Source organism: Mustela nigripes, chromosome 1 (genome assembly GCF_022355385.1).
Source record: "Mustela nigripes isolate SB6536 chromosome 1, MUSNIG.SB6536, whole genome shotgun sequence".
NCBI classification, from domain to species: domain Eukaryota; kingdom Metazoa; phylum Chordata; class Mammalia; order Carnivora; family Mustelidae; genus Mustela; species Mustela nigripes.
In genome coordinates, this window is record NC_081557.1 from 119681232 (window position 1) to 119702547 (window position 21316).

Consider the following 21316-nt stretch of genomic DNA (forward strand, 5'->3'; position numbering starts at 1 on the left):
ACTTCCGAAGAGGTTAACTTTCCCCTGGTCTCGAAGGATGATTTCGGCAAACAAGTCCAGGAGTGCAACCCAGGCAGAGGAAGCTAAGCCAGGGATCATACTTTGAAGGTTGGCAGGAAATGAGTCTGAAGAGGTCGCTCTCAGGGTCTCCAATGCCATCTATTCAACTCTGTTTGCAGGTGCGATATCAGCTTATCGACGGCTTAGGTTTCAGTACTAGCTCTGAGAGCAGAATGGTGTAGAAGCAGGGGGGTATTCACCCGTTCCAGACAGCGAAGAGCGCCTGATTTCTCCCGCCCGAGCCCCTCCGCTGCTGTCCTGCCCTCGACCACGTTCAAGGACTACAAGTCCCGTCATGCAGCGAGAACGCGCCGGGAGCCCGGCGACCTGTCCCGCCCCGGCCCGGCCCCGCCCCCTCCCCGCCCCTCCCCGCCCCTCCCTCCCGCAGCCCCCTCCCGCCCGGCCAGCCCCGAAGAGTTGCCCGGTGGCCGCGGCAGACGGAAGCCGAGGGAGAGCCTCGGCGGCAGCAGGATGGGGGACTCCAAAGTGAAAGTGGCCGTGCGGATCCGGCCCATGAACCGGAGAGGTGAGAGCCGAGCCCGCCCGGGGCCGCGACGGTGGAGGCGGCAGGTGCCTGGCGCGCCCTTCCCTCAGCCGCAGCCGCTGTGTGGGGTCCGTCGGACCCCGCCCCTGCAGTCTGAGTCTAGTCGAGAGAGCGGCCGGCGCGCCCCGAAACCTCGTCCCCCTCGCCCGCCGGTCCTGCTCGGGGACGCCCCTCCCCTCGTCCGCACCGCGTCCCGGGCGCTGCGGGCCCCACGTCCCGGTCCGCTGCCCCTTCCGCCGGCGCGCCTGACCCGCCCCGCCCCGCCGCCCTTTCGCCCCCTCGCCTCCCCTGCCCTTGCGGGAGAGCGCTCTGGTCCCCCCCCCCCCCCCCCCCCCCCCCCCCCCCCCCCCCCCGCCGCTGCCCCTTGCTGGTGCCCCTCTGTGTCCCCCGCTTTCTCCTTGCCAGCTGTCAGAGTGGCCCCCGCCCCTCGGGTCCTCACCCCACCAGCCTGGTCGGGAAAGCCAGAAACCCCGAGGCCCCACGTCTCTGGCCCAGTCACCCCAACCCTGCACTTTTGTGGTCCGTGGCAGGAAAAAATGGCAGGGAATTTGGTTTTACTCCTGAGAAAGCACTCAAGTGCAAAAATTCCTCGTCTGCGGTTTTCACTTTATGTACGTTTAGGCTGGACGGTCATAAAGAATTGTGAAGACTTTGACTGAAGTTGGGCGAAAGAGATACCTTTCCCCTCCCCCTTTTTTTGACTGTTGAGATAGTTTTGTTTTTGCTTGCAGTCATATTCGTCATCTCTCAACAATAAATAGTTTAAGTGCCAAGATTCTTGTGAAATTGTATCTTTCAAGACATTCTCTCAATTCTGCAGGGAGGGTAGAGAAAGCAGATAAACCGAGTACATTTTAAATCAACTTTAGTTAGACAAATGGAGTGACGAGAACCCCCAACTCGAAGTACCAAGAGGAGGTGGGCTGGGCCTTGACTTTAATGCTTAAGTAGCAGTGTCACTGGGCAAGTAACTTTAAATGAGGTAATATATTTGAAAACACTTTCTATCCGAGGCTATGTTATTGAGATCACTTATCCCGGCAGATGACTTTTCAATTGATAAGACTTAACTAATCAAAATCTTGTATCAGAATCACTTCTAAGATGTTTTTGCAACTTACATGTTCATAATCAACTGTTGAATCTGTGTAGAAATTTTAAGTTGTTTTCTGCTTTTCCTTTTCTTTGCTGTCTTTTGTATATATTGAGATACACAGATCAACCAGTTGGCAGTATGTTTTGTTGGGTTGTCCTTTTGGAAGTTGGTTTATTTCTCTTCCGACTCATCTCTTCTGTTGGAGTTGGTGATTCCTCCTGTCCCTGCTAGGTTAGTTTAAGTCTGTTGTGTGACATAGAAGAGTTCCTCCCTCTTTCTCACTAAATGAACTTAAACTAGTACATGTTTGGGATCTTCAATCTTTCCTTTGACAAAAATCAACTCGGAAAGTTTTCAGAAGCTTCTGTTCTTAAGTGCTCAGGCATCTTTATTCAAATTTATTACCATCACAATGATTAAAAAATCAGGAAAAAGTAAGCCACATAACATTGTTATCTGGGATTTGATTCTGAAAGCATGGTATCAGCACATTCTTAAAATTGCCTTTTTCACAAAAAACTTGGAAATGTCAGTGCTAAAAAGATGCAGCTAACCAGCCATCACAAAAGACCTATCTCAGATAATTAGATTCCTTCCCTGTTCCCCTCCCCCCATGAATTTCAGTTTTGCGGGGGGAAGTACTATTGTTATAAATTGTCATTTAGTTAGATTGTAATAATTGGCAGGATCAGAGTTTCCAGGGACACACAGAATAATAAAAATTTTAGCTGTGGAATGGATGTTAGCTGTTCCTTTGGGTGAATTCATTTCAAAATTAAGGTTTGTACATGGATCCATTACTCTATTAATAGAAGTGCCTTATTGTGGTAAACTGTTTCCCCCTTCATTTAGTGCTCTCTTACCTAGCATTGTATTTCCTGAATGCATATGGACTTCTTTTTGCTGTGATTACCATGATAATTAAGGTTATTGGTTCTATTTCTATTTCATCATGAAGTTGTCATTTACCTAAATCTAGACATAATGGAATACACAGTAGTGGAATTCTAAAGCTCGTGATTTTTTCTTTTTTTTTAAGATTTCATTTTTAAGTAATCTCCATATCCAGCATGGGGTTTGAACTTAGAACTCCAAGATCAAGAGTCGCATGCTCTGCTGACTGAGCCAGCCAGGCTACCCTAAAGCCAGTGATCTTTAAACTGCTACCTGGCATTTGTTTAAAAAGGCTAAAATAGAAATGTATTTCCTTTCCAGTAATTTTGAAAAGAATCCCATTACTTTGACTAATAATTACTTCTGGGAAAATTTAGTGTATTAAGTAAGTAGTGTCTAATTATGACAAATAGTAAACTTTCAGTCATAATTATTTCTCTTTTAGCATATCAGTTCAGGATGCAACCTCGGAAATTACTCTTCACAAATAAGAATGAGAAGAGAATGGGTTACCAGGCTGATGAAGTTTTGCTGTATAGATTCTAATATTTGTAATCATATTGACTTCTTTTTGAGGAAAACTGAAATTTGCAAGAAGCTTCAAGCGTACCATTAAGTCCTTCATGTGATTCAGTGTCTGTGCTAAGGTGTTAAGGGAGTTCATTGGTTTTTTATTTAACATTTATCATGGAAGTAAGAGTTTCAGACTTTTTTGCTAAATTATGTGTGGGTTAGGGAAACATTGTTACTTCAACATTAAGCATTATGCCCTCATTTGATAATAGCAAGAATTATAATGGCTGGGCGCCTGGGTGGCTCAGTGGGTTAAGCCGCTGCCTTCGGCTCAGGTCATGATCTCAGGGTCCTGGGATCGAGTCCCGCATCGGGCTCTCTGCTCAGCAGGGAGTCTGCTTCCTTCTCTCTCTCTCTCTGCCTGCCTCTCTGCCTACTTGTGATCTCTCTCTGTCAAATAAATAAATAAAATCTTTAAAAAAAAAAAGAATTATAATGGCTAATGAATACGCTTTTGTCAGTAATATTTTTCTTGTTATATATTTTAACATTGCACTAGCAAAATAAAACATAAAAGGGAAAAAGTCTGCAGCATCTTTCCATTTTAACAATTCAGTCTCATTTTCTTATTTTCATTCTAGTTTGTGTTCACATGCATATGTAATTTTACTTACTTTTAATATTACAACTTCTTGTTTTTGCTGTTCTTCATATGTAATATGTCTTTAAACAAGCTGAAGGAAAGCTGTAAATTTGATTCGTCAGGAGATCTTGAAGTTCTTGTTGCAGATATTGTTTGGTTTTTCATGTTATTTTTCAGACTTGGACAACTCACCAGGTAACTCTGGTTGTGTTTTTCTATATACTCTAAGGAACACCCATTCATACATTATTAGCCAGTTTAATTACTAAGTGAACTGAAAGGTTTACAAGCATTATCGATGGTATTAACTAGATCAGTGACACTCTCCTGTTTAGGAATTGGATGTTTTATAACTTCAGATGGTTTTAAAAATATTTACTATTTACTGAGTGCCTGCCAGATGTCTAGCTTGTGTTAGATATTACAGGATCTTGTTGCCTTTCTGCAAGGGACTTCCCATGGTTAAATATGTGTAAGATTAACTTCCAAAATAAATACATTTACATCAAAAGTGTTTGGAAAATACCTTTCCTATCTACCTAGCCTAAGGTAGTGAAACCAAGAATTACATTAGGTATTTAGCTGGACAGAAAAATAGTGAAATAGTTTATTTCAGTTGTTAGGGAACATGGATAATAAATATATTTCAACAGGTATTTCTCAAGGGATTACTTTGCATTTTATAGTACTTGATACAGTGAAAGGCACAAAGACAGAAAGAAGAAAGTACTGTCTGACAGAAATCAGTGCTTAAGTAAATCATGGTCTAGAATCTCAGTGGAAATATTGTTATGTAGATATTAAAAATGATGAAAATCAGCATCTTTTACCAAGGAAGACAGTTTTCTCTGTTAGCAGAAAAAGCAGAATGAAAAACATTATGTGTGACTTTATGGTTGAATCTGCTATTATAATTCTTAATGTGTAAAATGTCAACAGGAATGGGCAAGGGCTAGAAAGAAACATGAAAAAATGGGATTGCTTGTTCCTGTTGGGAGACTCCTATGTCCTGAAAATTCTTAGTGTTGACTGCTATTGTAGTGTTCAGCTTTTTATGGTTCATGCTCATGAGGAAATGGCTGTCCTATGAAAAGATAGGATTAAAAGGTAAACAAGCACCTATCGCAGATTGTCAGGTGAGTGATCGGGAAACAGAAATTCAGAGGAGTGGAAGATCTCTGGAAGCCCGGTGATCAGGGACGGCTTCTCTGGGGAGGGAGAACCTCGGTTGATGTGGAGGGAGGAAGCTTATGATCAGAACGGGTGCATGGTAGCAGGCGAGGGGAGAGTGTTGGTGTCGTTGGGGAGGAAGTATGGTTTGAGAGCAAAGGCACAGAGACAGGAATGAACCAGGCAAGTTTAGGCGGCAGAGACAGGATAAGCTTGACAGAAAGGAGGGTTCTGTGAGCTTGACTAGAGAAGGATGAGATTAGAAAGGTAGGGTGGAATTTAAGGGAGCCCTGAGTGCTAACTAGGCCAGAAGTCAGGGTTAGGGTGGATGGTCCATGTGCTCTGTTTAGCTCTGTAGAATTTCACATGGATCTCAGACACTGGCAGGAGGAGGAAGATTGCCTGGTCTTAGAGCAGGATCAAAAGCCTGGGTAGATGCCCGATTCAGGGCATAGGTGGGTTACATTTAAGGGTGGTGAAAATGAAGCCATGTGCATAGGAAGAATTAGGCTGATCGAACTTAGATAAGCAGTCAGGACCCAGAAGGCAAGGTGAAACTGAGGAAGTAGGAAGCTGAGAGAATACGCTGGTGGTCTGTGAAGACACAGGGATCCTTAGGAAATGAAGGGGCTTGGTGGCAAGGAGATTCGAAAACGAGAAGGTGGTTTGGACCCTGAGGTCATTAGTGGTGTCGAGGATGAGGATTGGAGTCGAGGATGGCTGTGGATGGAAATTTCTGACATACTTTCTAAAACAGAAGATCATTGTTTTCTAGCATCTGCTTGATATGCTCATGGAGAATGAGACACACATCTATTACAACATTGTTTTGTTTCTACTGTGCACTCAATGACTGAAATTGAGATTTATCCATACAGGGCCAGAGGCTTTTGAAGAAGAGAGTACACATTTATATGATAAAACAAAAATTTGTCTGAGTTGGCTTTTACTTTTACCCCCTCATCTCCACAAAGCAATGACTAATGTCTAACTTTTCCAGTCCTTAAGGTCCGAAGATGGAGAAAACCACTGACAAAACTATTCATTAAGTTGATGAATGGAGATGTTTATTGAGTGGAAATGGATTATTATCGATCTCTCAGCTTGCTGATCAGGTTCCCCTTGTGTTCAACAGAGCACGTTAAAAAAAAAAAAAAAAAAAAAACTTGGCAAAGAAGAGCAGTGTAATTTATGGGGAATTGTGTGACACTAACTGATCTGTGGGACACAAATCCATGACTTAATTGGTACTGGGCTTGAGCTTTCAGGTGCTGTAGATGTCTTTAAAAGATGCTGTTAGCTTATTCAATATGTGTTGATTGAAGAAAAGAACAATAGCTACTTCTTTCTGAGAGCTTTCTGTTTGTGATCTACAGAGTTGAGTACTTTTTCTTCCTCAAACAAAATTTAGAAGGTAGTTTATGGAATTATCACTTAACAGAATCTCAGAGGGGGGTTAAGTAAATTTCCCCAGAATTACAAGACCTGCTGTGCCATTAAAGCCTGTGCTTTTACTGCTGATTTGGACAGGATGATCTTTAAAGGGACCTTGTATTCTTGAGTTTACATAATTTTCAAAGGTGTACGGGATACATGAGAGGCAGAAGTCATGATCTTTGACCAAAGGACCTCACTGTCTTGTTAGTAACAAGAGATGCACAGTCAATTACAAGAATATATGTACACAGTGATGCCAGTGCAGTTTGAATTAAAGAATGGGAGTGAGACTTGAGAATGGTAAGGACTATGCTGGAGACAATGGGCAGGGAAGGAGACATGTTAGGTGGGGTACAAAAACAAGTTGTTGGAATTAATCTGTGTGTTTTTACCCTGCTTGTAAGCTAGTAAGTTAGATAGTTACTGGTCTGTGGGTGCTGGTAGAAAATGTGGGACTTCTGGGTCAGAGGACTTAATCATGGCATGGTAAACAGTGAGAGTAGCTTCCCTTGCTTGCCAATCCACAAGGGTGTGGAGAGTCCAGATGGCTGCTGTTTAAGTAGTAGGTTTGTGTTACTTCTGAGGAACACTCAGCTTGGGGAATCCACAGTTTTAAGTGGTAATAAGCAAACCTGCTCTTTGTCCTAGAGGAAGACCTTGTCCCACAAGGTTGCTGGCTACAAACACAGTCCTGAGAGAGAGTCTGGGTAAAAAGCATCTATTGCCTAGCATTCTAGGCCATATATTGCTGTATACCCAGCAAAAATGTGTAAAGGCAGTGGGGAAGCAACTGAAATTTAGGAAATATAGGAAGACTGCAAAGCTTCAAAAAGAAATACAGGAGAAGCAGGTTCTAAGGTGGAAGTGTAGGAAATGATGAGTTTTATTCTTAGACATTCAAGTATTTAGTCAGCCCTTATCACATGTTGTGTACTACACCTATAAATATGAATATAATATGTATTCCTGGAAAAAATCAACATATTTATTGAGTTTTGGATCTCTGAAGTGTAGTTAAGTGGTTGGATCCAGAATGCTGTTGCATATGAGTCAAAATCTAAGGAACTAGAGATGTGTGTAGAGTCACACATTTGGGAGTCATTACTGTAGGTAGTAGATAGAATACCAAATTAAAGTGTGTGTGAAGAAGAAGGTGGTCACAAAGTTCAAGAAGAGAGACTAAGAGGAGCAGATAAAAGTAATAGGGAAGCCCAGGGGACATCTGGGTGGCACAGTCAGTTAAGAGGCTGACTCTTGGTTTCAACTCAGTTGTGATCTCAGGGTTGTGAGATCAAGCTTCACGTGGAATGGGTGCAGAGTCTGCTTGAGATTCTCTTTCTTTCTCCCTCTGCCTCTCCCACTTGTTCTCTCTCAGATAAATAAATAAATACTAAAGAAAAATAAAAGGTAATATGGAAGCCCAGAGAGAAAATGTGTCAAAGAATGAATAGTTGGTAGTCAGATATCACAAGAATGGCATGTAATAACTGTTCAGTGGATTAGGTATCATGGCAGTCAGTGGTAATTTTCAGAATAATTTTGATTGAATGAATGAATTAGTGCTGGTATGTTAATAGTGGGCTGAGAAATAAGTGGGTTGCCAGTATGGTGGTAATGAATATACAACTTTCTTTCAAGAAAATCCATTTAGAAGGGAAGGGTAGAGAGTGGTATCTGGAGTTGTACCTAGGAACAGACCTTTTTAATGAGATGTTTGAGCCTCATTATAGACCAAGGCAATAGAGAAGGAAATTTTTTAAATTTGGGAAGAAGAGGATAATTATATAATGGCAAAGGCCTGGAGTGCGTAATTTTCTTGATGAGGTAGATTCTGAGGTTGTTATTTGAGAGTGAGAAGGATTGGTTTGGCTGGGATCTTTGAAGTAATGATTGTTTGGAAATGTAATTGAAGAACTCTAACCATATTTTGCATCTATTGAGGGTAGTGGGATCATTCTTTCTAATTTTTTTGAGATAATAATTCATCAAAAGTGTACAAGTTAGTGGTTTTAGTGTATTTGCAGAGTTGTGCAACCATCACCATTATCCATTTGCAGAACATTTTCATCATTCCACAGAGAGATTCTGTCCCCACTAGCATTCTGTCTACCTCCCTCCCCCAACACACACCCATCCCTCTTCTCTGCCCCTGGCAACCACTGCTCTACTTCTTGACTCTATGGATTTGCCTATCTGGGCATTTCATATAAATGGAATCAAGCGATATGTGACTTTTGTATCTGACTTTCTTCACTTAGTATAATGTATTCAGGTTTTTGGCATGTTGTAGCATGAGTCAGTACTCATTCCTTTTTAAAGTTGAGTAATATTACATGATATGGATATGCTGCATTTGTTTACTCGTTCATTAGTTGATGGGCATTTGGCTTCTTTCCACTTTTTGGCTGTTATGGATAATACTGCTGTGAACATTTGTGTTTAACCTTTTGTGTGGATGTATATTTTTATTTCTTTTGGGTGTATATATAAATAGAAGTGGAATTTCTGGGTCATATAAGTAACTCTGAATTTTGAGGAACTGCTAAATTGTTTTCCAACGTGACTGAATCATTTTATGTTCTCACCAACAATGTATGAAAGTTCCAATTTATCCATGTCCTTGCCAATACTAGCTTTGTCTGTCTTTTTGAATATTGCTATCCTAGTGTGTGTGAAGTAGTATCTCACAGTAGTTTCGATTTTCATTTCTCCAGTATCTAATGATGTTGAACATCTTTTCATGTGCTCATTGGCTATTTGTAGATCTTTGGAGAGATTTCTTTTTTCTTTTTTAATTTATTTTTTATTTTCAGCATAACAGTATTCATTATTTTTGCACCACACCCAGTGCTCCATGCAATCCCTCTATAATACCCACCACCTGGTACCCCAACCTCCCACCCCCCGCCCCTTCAAAACCCTCAGATTGCTTTTCAGAGTCCATAGTCTCTCTTGGTTCACCTCCCCTTCCAATTTCCCCCAATTCCCTTCTCTCTATCTCCCCATGTTCTCCATGCTATTTGTTATGCTTTGGAGAGATTTCTATTCAAACTATCATTTTATTTTATTATTTATTTATTTACTTACTTACTTATTTTAAAAAATATTTTATTTATTTGTCAGAGAGAGACAGAGAGAGAGAGCAAGTGCACAAGCCGAGGGAGAAGCAGGGTTCCTGCCGAGCAGGGAGCCCAATGCAGGATTTGATCCCAGAACCCCAGGATCATGACCTGAGCCAAAGGCAGATGCTTAACTGACTGAGCCACCCAGGTGTCCATATTTTTATTTTTTTCAGTAGGCTCCAGGTTCAGTGTCAAGCCTAGTGCATGACCCTGAGGTCCAGAACTGATGGGAGGGGCACCTGGGTAGCTAAGTTGGTGAAGTGGCTGACTATTCTTTCAGTTCACATCATGATCTCAGGGTCCTGGGATTGAGCCCCCATTGGGCTGGGTGCTCAGCTCAGCTGGGAGTCTACTTGAGGATTCTCTTTCTCTTTTCCTCTCCCTATGCGCCTCCCTCTGCTTGCCATCTCTCTCTCTCAAGTAAATAAATAATAAAAAAAATGAAAAAAAAAAGGGGCGCCTGGGTGGCTCAGTGGGTTAAAGCCTCTGCCTTTGGTTCGGGTCGTGATCCCGGGGTCCTGGGATCGAGCCCCACATTGGGCTCTCTGCTCATCTGGGAGCCTGCTTCCCCCTCTCTCTCTGCCTGCCGCTCTGCCTACTTGTGATCTCTGTCTGTCAAACAAATAAATAAAATTTTGAAAAAAATGAAAAAAAAAAGATCTGAGCCGAGATCAAAGTTGGATGCTCAACTGACTTAACCACCCAGGTGCCTCTCAAACTATCATTTTAAAATTTGGGTTGTCTTTTTATTATTGAACTGGTAGAATTATTTATGTTTTTTGAATGCCAAGTCCCTTATCAGAGAAATATTTTCTTGATTATTGTGAGTTGCCTTTTCATTCTGTTCTTGGTTTTTTTTTTTGTTGTTGTTGTTCTTGGTGTCTTTTAAAGGACAAAACTTTTTTTTTCTTTTGTTTTTTTGTTTTTAAGATTTTATTTTTAAGTAACCTCTACACTCAATGTGGGTGTCAGACTCACAACCCCGAGATCAGAAGTTACATGCTCCACCAACTAAGCCATCCAGATGCCCTTGCAGCACGAAAGTTTTTCATTTTGATATGGTCCAGTTTATCTTTTGTTGCTTGTGCATTTGAAGTCATATGTAAGGAATCATGACCTAACTCAAGGTTATGTGGATTTATGCCTGTATTTTCTTTTAAGAGTTTTGTAGTTTTAGACTTTGTATTTAAGTCTTCGATCCATTTGGAGTTAAGTTTTGAATGTGATGTAAGGTAGAGGTTCAGTTTCATTCTATTACATGTGAATATCCAGTGGTCCCAGCACCATTTGTTGAAATGACTATACTTTTTCCCCATTGGATTGTCTTGGCACTCTTGTCAAAAATCAATTGACTATTGATTTTGAGTGATTACAGTTAGCTTTTTAGGAATGTGATTGGGAGGTAAAGGGAGGTACATTTATATTTCTGAGTAGTATATTTGGTTTGAAAATTATTAGTAATTTTCTGGAAAATTAGAAAATAGTTATTAAATGGGCAACTCAACTTACTTTATTCACACTGAGAATGATGCATTTCCTCAGATGGAACATGAGTTATGTAAAGGGAGTATCCCAAACCCTGCCCATCTTTCACTATGATGTCATTGAGGAATGAGCCATAGCTGATTTGTGTGTTGAAGGAAGACTTGTTTCAAATTATTGTTCACTTTTACAGGGTGACTAATTTGCTGGCTGAGTAAGCTGAATTGTCAGCTGTTAATATTTTAATATTCTTCTTGAAGAGCTTGACCTAGAAAAGGATCGTGTTTGGGAAGTAATATGGGATCTTTAATGTTAGTGGAGTAAATTTCTTTCTTTTTTCTACGGACTCATGGATACATCAAAGTATTCATGGTTCTAAGTATGATAGAGGTTCATTAGTTAGGATACTAAATTTATAGGATTACTTAATTTTAAGATCACTCTGGTTTTTTATTGGTTTTTAGACATAGTACTAGTTAAAACCCAATCTCATTATTATAGACTTCCCTAGGAATAAACTGTTGTCCATGTGTTATTTATTAAAATAATGGTGAGCATTTAGTGCTATTTTTTTATTGTGGTAAAGTATATATAATATAAAATTTATCATCTTAAACCACTTTTAAGTGTACAGTTTAGTGGCATTAACTTGTTATGAAACTAGCACCACTCTCCACATCTAGAATGTTTTAATCTTGTAAAACTGAAACTCTGTAACCATAAACTCCTCCATTGCCCGGTAAACCCAGCCCCTGGCATCTACCATCTTTCTATCTCAATGAATATGACTACTCTAGGTACCTCATATAAGTGGAATCATATAGTATTTGTCTAGCTGTCTCACTTGGCAAAATGTCAAGGGCTCCATCCACATTTTAGCAAAATTTCATTCCTTTTTAAGGTTGAATAATATTCCATTGAAGTATACCACATTTTGTTTTTCCGTTCATTCATCGATGGACACTTGGATTGTGGCCACCTTTTGGCTGTTGTGAAGACTGCTGTGAACTTGGATATTCTTTAATGTTGATTTTGCAAATGCAGCTCATAGCAGCTAGGTCCTTATCTTTTTAATCTAAGTATTGCTCTAAACTAAGAGGAAGCTGTTTATCTTTTGGATTTTTGGTAGGTGTTTTAAAATTTTTTTTTGTTTTTTTGGGATGCCTGGGTGGCTCAATTGGTTAAGCATCTGCCTTCGGCTCAGTTCATGGTCCCAGGGTCCTGGCGTCAAGTCCTGTGTTGGGCTTCTTGCTCGGTGGGGAGCCTGCTTCTCCCTCTGTCTGCCGTTCCCCCTGCTTGTGCTTGCTCTCTCTCTCTCTGACAAATAAATAAATATAATCTAAAAAACCTTTTTTTTAGTTTTTAAAATTTAGATTAAATTTAAAGCCTACATTTATTTCTATTATTTAATTCCTGCTTGCTTTCTAAGCAGTATAGAACAAGAAGTTTTAAATGGAGAAAGTGTCATAATAAGAATCTTGTCGCAATGTAATTTTTAAATTAATTAATTAATTAAATTTTAAAGATTTTATTTATTTACTTGACAGAGAGAGAGAGAGAGAGAGAGAGACAGTGAGAGAGGGAACACAAGCAGGGTGAGTGGAAAAGGGAGAAGCAGTCTTCCCGCCAAGCAGGGAGCCTGATGTTGGGCCAATCCCAGGACCCTGGGATCATGACGTGAGCTGAAGGCAGATGCTTAACGACTGAGCCATCCAGGCGCCCCTGTAGTTTTTGTTTTTTAAAGAATTTATTTTTAAGTAATCTGTACACTGAGTGTGGGGCTTGAACTTACAGTCCTGAGATTAAGAGTTGCATGCTCTACTGACTGAATGAGCCAGGTGCCCCTTTTGCAATATACTTGAATTCAACCAACTAATATTTAATGGTACTCTAGCTATAGCACTTATATTAAATGTTTCTTGTATATCTGACCCTTAAACTTTCTTCAAATCTCACTGCATTTATTTGCTTTGGTGTGTGTGTCCTAGATGTACTACCCATATTCTAAACAGCCTTGTTTTAATATCTGTCCATCAATCAACAAAATCAGAATGGGAATTTTGTTTGATAAAATGGAACTACTGAAATGAAGATAGTGTTTATATTTTAAAGGCCACCTTTCATGGGTGGCCTTTAATCTTTAGGACAAAATGAATTTCCGTTGAATATATTAGTTATTAGGTGATTCTGTGTATTATATAGGATATTCCCAGGATTGGTTCCTTTATCATGCCTTTTCATGTTTCCAAATTATTGGTTCTATCTAATGAGGTTATGAGACAGAGAAGGGAGGAGCTGTGAAGAGGATAGGGAAAAAGCATACAAATAGTGAAGGAAAAGTTTTGGATCCCTTCTCAATTCAAGATCATTTGAAATGAAGACTGATCACTTAGTGAGAAAATATTTGATTTACAGTTTTTCAGGCATGCATTCTAATGTATACTTCTGCATACAGAACTGTATATGCAACTCCTTTGCTTAAACCAAACATTCTTGCAAGGCACTAATAACTAACTTTGTGGTGGGTGGTGAGATGGTAGATTCTGAGTCACACAGTGCAATTTCCGGAGAATCGATAATACATTTGTGTATAATACAGATTTGACTGTAAGGGGCCAGGCAATACAATGTGATCAGAAACCATTAAGGAGTAGTATTAACAGAGTATTATGATTGTGAACTTTCTTGAGCTGTGGGCCTATAGACTTTAGTGCTAGTTGATCAGAGTAGAACATGTGCTGCTTTGGGATTAGTCTTCTACACCTAGGCAAAACATAGCTCAGTAGTTTTCCTTTCAGTTTTTTTTTTTCCCTCCCCTGAAAAATGTATTGGCTAAAAGAAAGACCACTTAGTTTTTTTGTACTTCTAGAATGTATCTTTGAGAACAATTGTAGAAAAACCAATATAAGAAAAGTTGTGGCAGGTACAGGGAGGGAAATTTTAAATTTTGCTTTTTGGTATTTGTCTCAGTTATGTAAGTTAAGATGAAAAAAAGAAATGACCTTTCCTGGCAATGGAAATACTCTTGAGTTATAATGAATATGACATTGACATTTGGCCAAGGCTCTTTAGGAAATACAGAATAGCTCCAGTATAGTGCAGCTCCTTTCCTTAGAGCTTATCTTTTGGTAATGGAGATAAGGCAAACAGTTTCATACTTCAGGTCAGAAAAATATGAGTATAAAAATATGAGGGGTGGGGCACCTGGGTGGCTCAGTGGGTTAAGCCTCTGCCTTTGGCTCAGGTCATGATCCCAGGGTCCTGGGATCGAGCCCATCGGGCTCTCTTCTCTGCAGGGAATCTGCTTCCTTCTCTCTCTCTGCTTGCCTCTCTGCCTACTTGTGATCTCTGTCAGATAAATAAAAAAAAAAAATCTTAAAAAAAAAAACATGAGGGGTGCCTGAGTGGCTCAATTAGTTGAGCATCCTACTCTTGCTTTTGGCTCACGTCATGATGTCAGGGTCATGAGATCAAGCCTAACATGGGGCTCTGTGCTCATCGTGGAGTCTGCTTGAGATTGTCTTTTTCCCTCTCCCTCTGCCCAGCCCTGCTCACACTCTCTCTCTCCCTAATAAATTAAAAAAAATATATATAAAAATATGAAAACATAAATATGCTACAGCCTATACTTTTTAAAAAAAGAACTTTATTGAAGAAGAAAAAAAACCAGCTTTATTGAGATACAGTTCACATATCATACAATTCAGCCATTTCAGTGTTGTTTTTTTTTTTTTAAAGATTTTATTTATTTATTTGAGAGAGAAACAGTGAGAGAGAGCATGAGCAAGGAGAAGGTCAGAGAGCGAAGCAGACTCCCCATGGAGCCAGGAGCCCGATGCGGGACTCGATCCCGGGACTCCGGGATCATGACCTGAGCCAAAGGCAGTCGTCCAACCAACTGAGCCACTCAGGCGTCCCCATTTCAGTGGTTTTTATCATGCTCACATAATTGTGCAGTTATCAGCGATCAATTTTAGTATGTCTTCATACCCCAAAAGAAAACTATACCCATGTAACCACATGGTGACTATAGTTAGTGATATTGTATTACATATTTGAAGGTTGCTAAGAGAGTAGATCTTTAAAGTTCTCATAATGGAAACATTTTTTTGTAATTATATATGGTGACAGATGTTAATTAGCCTTATGTGGTGAGCATTTTGCAATATATACAAATAGGGAATCATGTTGTATACCTGGAACTCATAATGTTGTATGTCAGTTATACCTCAATTAAAAATAAACAAAACACCATACCCATTAGCAGTTACTCCCCAGCCATAGGCAGTAACTAGTCTATTTTTCTGTCTCTGTTTGCATATTCTGGACATTTCAAATGAATAGAATCATATAACGTGGTATTTTGTAACTGGTTTCTTTGACTTCACACAAGCTTGTAGTATGTATCAGTACCTTATTCCTTTAAATTGCGAAATAGTGTTCCATTTTATGGATGTACTAAATTTATTCATTCATTAGTTGATAGACATTTATCCATTCATTAGTTGATAGACATTTGAATTTTTCCATTTTTTGGCTGTTATGAATAGCCCAATACTAGCGTTATGAACATTTATGTACAAACTTTTATGTGGATCTAGTTCTAATAATATATATATAATATAATATAATATAATACAGTACAATACAATATATCTCTTAGATAATATATACCTAGGAGTGGAATTGACAGGTCATATGCCAGCTTTCTGTTTAACCTTTTGAGGAATTGCTAGACTGTTTTGCAAAGTAACTACGCCATTTACATTCCCATCAGTAATGTATGAAGGTTCCAATCTCTCCACATCCTCCCTAACACTTGTTATTATCTTTTTGACAGTAGTTATGCCTATGGGTGTGAAGTGGTATCTTACTGTATTTCTAATTTGCATTTCCCAATGTGTAATGATTTTGAGCATTTCTTTGCTTATTGGCCATTTTTGTATCTTTTTTTTTGGAGAGATATCTACTCAGATCCATTGCCCATTTAAAAATTGGATTGTCTTTTTATTACTGAGTTGTAAGGATTCTTGATGTTTCCTGATACAAGTCCCTTATTAGATACATAATTTACAAATTATTTACAGATTTGTTTGATTCTGTGGATTGTCATTTTACTCTCTTGACAGCGTCCTTTGAAGTACAAGAGTTTTTTGTTTTGATGCTGTCCAATTTATCTATTTTTTATTGTTTTTTTTTAAAAGGTTCTTATTTATTTATTTGACAGAGAGAGAGAGAGAGAATCACAAGCGGGCAGAGAGGCAGAGAGAGAGGGGGAAGCAGACTCTCTGGTGAGCAAAGAGCCCGATTTGAGGCTCGATCCCAGGACCCTGAGATCATGATCCTGACCCGAGCCAAAGGCTGAGGCTTAACCCACTGAGCCACCCAGGTGCCCCTATTTTTTTTTTTTTTTTTTATTGTTGCTTGAGCTTTTAGTGTCTGAGAAATCATTACCTAAGCCAACATCATGTGAGTTTACCCTTATGTTTTCTTCTAAGAGTTTTATGGTTTTAGCTCTTACACATTTATGTCTGTGATCTTTTGGAATTAATTTTTACGTATGGTGTTCATTCTCTTTGCATGTGGATATCCACTTGTCCCACCACCATTTTCTGAGAAGACTGTAATTTTCACACTGGATTGTCTTGTCAAAATCTTTGGCCATAAATGTGACAGTATCTTTCAGGATTGTCTGTGTCCTATATGCCTGTCCTTCTGTCCTTATAGTAGTATAGCACCCTCTTGATTATGTAGCTTTGTGGTTAAGTTTGACATTGGTGAGTGTGGTCTTTCTACATTGTTCTTTTTTATTTTTATTTTTAAATTTTTTTAAAAGATTTTTATTTATTTATTTGACAGATCACAAGTAGACAGAGAGGCAGGCAGAGAGAGAGGAGTAAGCAGCCTCCCCACTGAGCAGAGAGCCCGATGCGGGGCTCGGGGCTCGATCCCAGGACCCTGGGATCATGACCTGAGCCAAAGGCAGAGGCTTTAACCCACTGAGCCACCCAGGTGCCCCATACCTTGTTCTTTTTTAAGAATATTTGGCTGTTCTGGGTCTCATGCATTTCCATACAGATTTAGATGCATTCAGCTTGGTTAAAAAAAAAGAAAAGAAAAGGTTACCATGGGATTTTGATAGGGATTACCTTGAATTTTGTAGACCAATTTGGATGTATTGCCATCTTAATAGTATTAAGTCTTTCAGTTCATGAATGTAAAATAACTTTCCATTTATTTAAATGTTGAATTTCTTTCAATAGTGTTTTGGAATTTTCATTGTACAAATCTTGTACTTCTTTTAAATTTATTTCGAAGTAGCTAAGTCTTTTTAATGCTATTATAAATTGTTTTCTTAACTCCATTTCTGGGTTTTTTATTGCTGGTGTATAGAAGTACAACTTATTTGTATGCTGGTCTTATATCCTACAACTTTGCAAGATTTGTTTATTCTAGTAGTTTTTAAATGGATTCCTTAGGATTTTCTATGTACAAGATGATATTGTAAATGGAGATAGTTTTACTTCATTCTTTTCAATCTGGGTCCTTTTTATTTATCTTGCCTAACTGCCCCGACCAGAACTTTTAGAACAATGTTGAATAGAAACTGTAGCCATAGAACTTCCTTGTCTATTCCTAATGTTCCAGGGTAAGCCTCTAAGATAAACCACTAAGCATGACATTGGCTGCAGGTTTTTGTGTATGTCCTTTATCAGGTTGAGAAGTTCCCTTTTATTCCTAGTTTGTTGAGTGTTTTTATCGTGAAGGAGTATTGTGTTTTTCTCAAATGATTTTTCTGAAATAACTAACTTTAAAAATAACCATTTTTAAAGTTAGTTATTTCAGAAAAATCAAACTGAGGGTTGCTGGGGTGAGGGGGGTTGGGAGAAGGGGGGTGGGGTTATGGACATTGGGGAGGTATGTGCTTTGGTGAGTGCTGTGAAGTGTGTAAACCTGGCGATTCACAGACCTGTACCCCTGGGGATAAAAATATACGTTTATAAAAAATAAAAAATTAAAAAAAATAACCATTTTCTCTGTTTCTTTTTTCTCTACAGAAATTGATTTGCATACCAAATGTGTGGTGGATGTAGATGCAAACAAGGTTATACTTAGTCCTGTAAATACTAATCTTTCCAAAGGAGATGCCCGGTAAGTTAAGAAACAGTATTATGTACAATGGATTTCTAAATGACTGAAAACCATAATGGCTACTAAGCTGAGTTCAGCTTAGGAGATAACAAATGCTTCATTACTGTGTAGAGACATAGCTGTCGAGTAAAAGAGGTGATGTCTGTAATATGGAATGACTGAGTGCCAGAACAAGTGTTGTAGATAGCAATTGTATCAGAAGCTCAGAGGAGAGAGCTTTAGGTTAGAAGGTGGAGTAACTGAGGAAGCCTTCTTGAAGGAGACAGTACTAGAAGATTATTAGTAAGATGTAGATGGAAAAAAGTAGGGTAGAAGAGAAGACCTTTAGGTTGTTTCTCAGTTTCGGTTGTTTTTACTTCTGCCACTTCGAATCCTGTTAGAGCCCATTTCAGGTACTCTTTCCTCCTCAGGGCATTCCTGCATTTTCAGGATTTCCTTCCTCTAAATCCCTTGTAAACTGTGGTCTGTTTTACCTAACTGAATTATTATGCATTGTATTGGATTTGCTGCTTGTGGCTCTAAAGTGGATTTTAAGGTCTTGGAGGGAAGAACCTCTATGTCAGGGGTTGAAGATGAATCACTTCTGGATTTGGATGATAATATGAACAAAAGGAAGGGCCAGAAAGTGTAAAGAAAGCGAATTTGGGGAAAAAACCAGAGATTCATTTGTTTTTTCTCAGCAAGCACAGGGGAGTAAATTTAATCAAACAGGCTAGGTTCAGATTACAGAAGACCTTGAAAGCCGATAAGGGAATTTGACCTATATTTTTATGGTAAGATGTCATCTTTGACATCTTAACATGGTTAAGGAAGTGGATTAGGAAAAGTCAGTTGGTTGTGTAGAGAGAATGGTTGCAACTGGGGAAAGACTGGCTTTTTATAGAGATCAGCTTGATTTCAGAGATGTTTTTCTACTGACCCTGGAAGTAAATTATACAAATTAGAGAGACAGTACCTTCCATGGTGCTTTGCATGAAGTAGATACTTAAACTTAGACAATGTTGTGCATGGAAATAAATACAGAAGGCACTTCATAAATGTTGTTTCAGGTTGAGTCATTGAATTGAAAGGGCGTTAGACTTGGAGTCAGAAAATCTTAAATCAAACCCCTACTTAACTATGTTGTTTTTAAGTAGTAGTATCTAAACTAGTAGCTAGTTATTTTTAACTTTTTTGAGTCTTATCTGTATGGTATATGCCTTACCAATATCAAAGAAATGTTTTCTGAAGATCAAATTATTGCTAAAATGTTGTGTAAAGTGCTCTGTAATTGTTTGGACTTACCGTCTTTGATGTAGGGCTGTTTCATAAGTATCACTAGGTTATGGGTACTATCAGATATGAAGTTATTAGAGTGTAAAGGGTATAGATGTGTCAAAAATGATGCTAGGATTTTGAGCTTGCTGAGTATTAAATGAAATTACTAATATTGGAGCCTGTTTATTGCTCTTGGAATTTTAATTCTGGAGATTGTTGCTTTATTTGGAAGTGGGTTACCTCTGAAAAACTTGGAGACAATATCCTTTGGTAGGATGATTGTAGGCTTTACCTGTAGACTGACTTGGATTCAAATTCTGGCTTTGCCACTTGGTAGTGTGGTTACCTACCTGTGTTCCTTATTTATAAAGTGTTTTAGTTTTCTAAGTTTTATATTGCTGCATAACCAGTTATCTTTAGAAGCTTAATGGCTTAAGGCAATAGTGATCATTTATTATCTCATGGTCTGTGTGGGCCCGGAATTCAGACAGGGATGGCTTATCTCTGCCTCATGCTATCTGGGGCATAGCTGGAAGACTTGAAGGTTGGGGATTGGAATCATCTGGAGAAGGGTGGGTCACCCAGATCTGGTGGTTGATGCTGCCTGTTGGCTGGAGGTGTAGCTGAGGCAGTAGGCAGAATACCTGTTCACCATCTGGCAGGTTCCAAGGGCAGGTGTCTTGAGAGAGCGAGAAAGCCGGGTGAAAGTAGCATTCATTGCCTTTTATGTCCTAACCTTGGGAGTCACCCAGTATCTTCTTGTCATCTTTTCTTACTCAAGGCTGATCTAAAGCTCTAAACAATTTCCAGAAGAGAAAATATAGGCTCATCTGTAATGGAGGAGCATCAGTGTCACATAAGAAAAGCCTTTAGGATGGGATATATGTTATTGTGGCTGCCCTCGGAAAATACAGTCTGCCACAAGTGTGTGATAGTATCTACCTGATAAAGTTGTTGTGAGAATAAAATGACAATGTGAAATATATTTTCTTTCCTTTTGAGGTCTTTAAATCTCAGGGGTCTGTGAAAGAATTAAATAGCTGTTCTGGTTCTATAGAGTATCTTGGATAGCTCTTTTTTCCATATGCTGCAGATACAAATTGAATATCATTCAGTGCTGTACAGGGTTGGATAAAAAACTTTAAAAAATGACAACTTCCAATAAGGTTGGTATGTTTTGGGTTTTGATGAAGTAAAGTTAAGCACAGATTTTTAAAAAACAGCTTTTATAGAGTGAAGTGTATTTAGCTTGATGAATTTTCATAAGTGGAACATAACTCCTGTAAGTGGCACCCAGATAAAAACCAAGAACATTGCTGGGCTACTTGCCTGGCTCATTTGGAAGAGCATGTGACTCTTGATCTCTGGGTTGTGAGTTTAGTAACCTCTACATTGGGTGTAGAGGTTACTAAAAAATATAGACATAAAAAAAAGAACATTGTTAGTATAATAAAAGATTGCCTTTTGAGAAGTGCTTTTTCTTTTAATATGCTATCAAGGTGAAAAGAGAAAATAGAAATTTTGGAACGTAGCGGTCCAGTGGTACAGGTTGGTTTCATTAAATGTGAAGAAAAATCGGAAGAAAACATAAATTAAAACTATTTTATGTGATATGAGGTTCATTATAGTCTAGTTTGTAGAATGACCAATCCATAAAACATGTTTTATAGGAGCTATATAATGAGAGAGTTAAGAATTTAGAGTTAACATGTAAGTGATTTGAGTCATTTTAAATTAGTAGTCACAGGACGCCTGGGTGGCTCAGTTGGTTAAATGACTGCCTTTGGCTCAGGTCATGATCCCGGTAACCTGAGATCGAGTCCCATATTGGGCTCCTTGCTCGGCAGAGAGCCTCCTTCGCCCTCTCCCTCTGCCTGCCTCTCTGCCTGTGCTTGCTTGCTCTCTCTGACTAATAAATAAAGTCTTAAAAAAAAATAAATTAGTAG

General features: G+C 39.1%; 1 protein-coding gene across 2 annotated transcripts in view; it reads left to right on the forward strand.

Moving 5' to 3' along the window:
• Positions 1 to 450: 450 nt before the first annotated feature.
• KIF13B (kinesin family member 13B) overlaps positions 451 to 21316 on the forward strand; it is a 198080-nt gene continuing 177214 nt past the window's right edge. For both annotated transcript variants that reach the window (XM_059372373.1, XM_059372380.1), the window contains exons 1-2: positions 451 to 586; positions 18020 to 18113. In XM_059372373.1, the coding sequence (XP_059228356.1) occupies positions 532 to 586; positions 18020 to 18113 (149 nt within the window). In that variant the 5' untranslated portion in view covers positions 451 to 531. The remainder of the gene's footprint in view (positions 587 to 18019; positions 18114 to 21316) is intronic.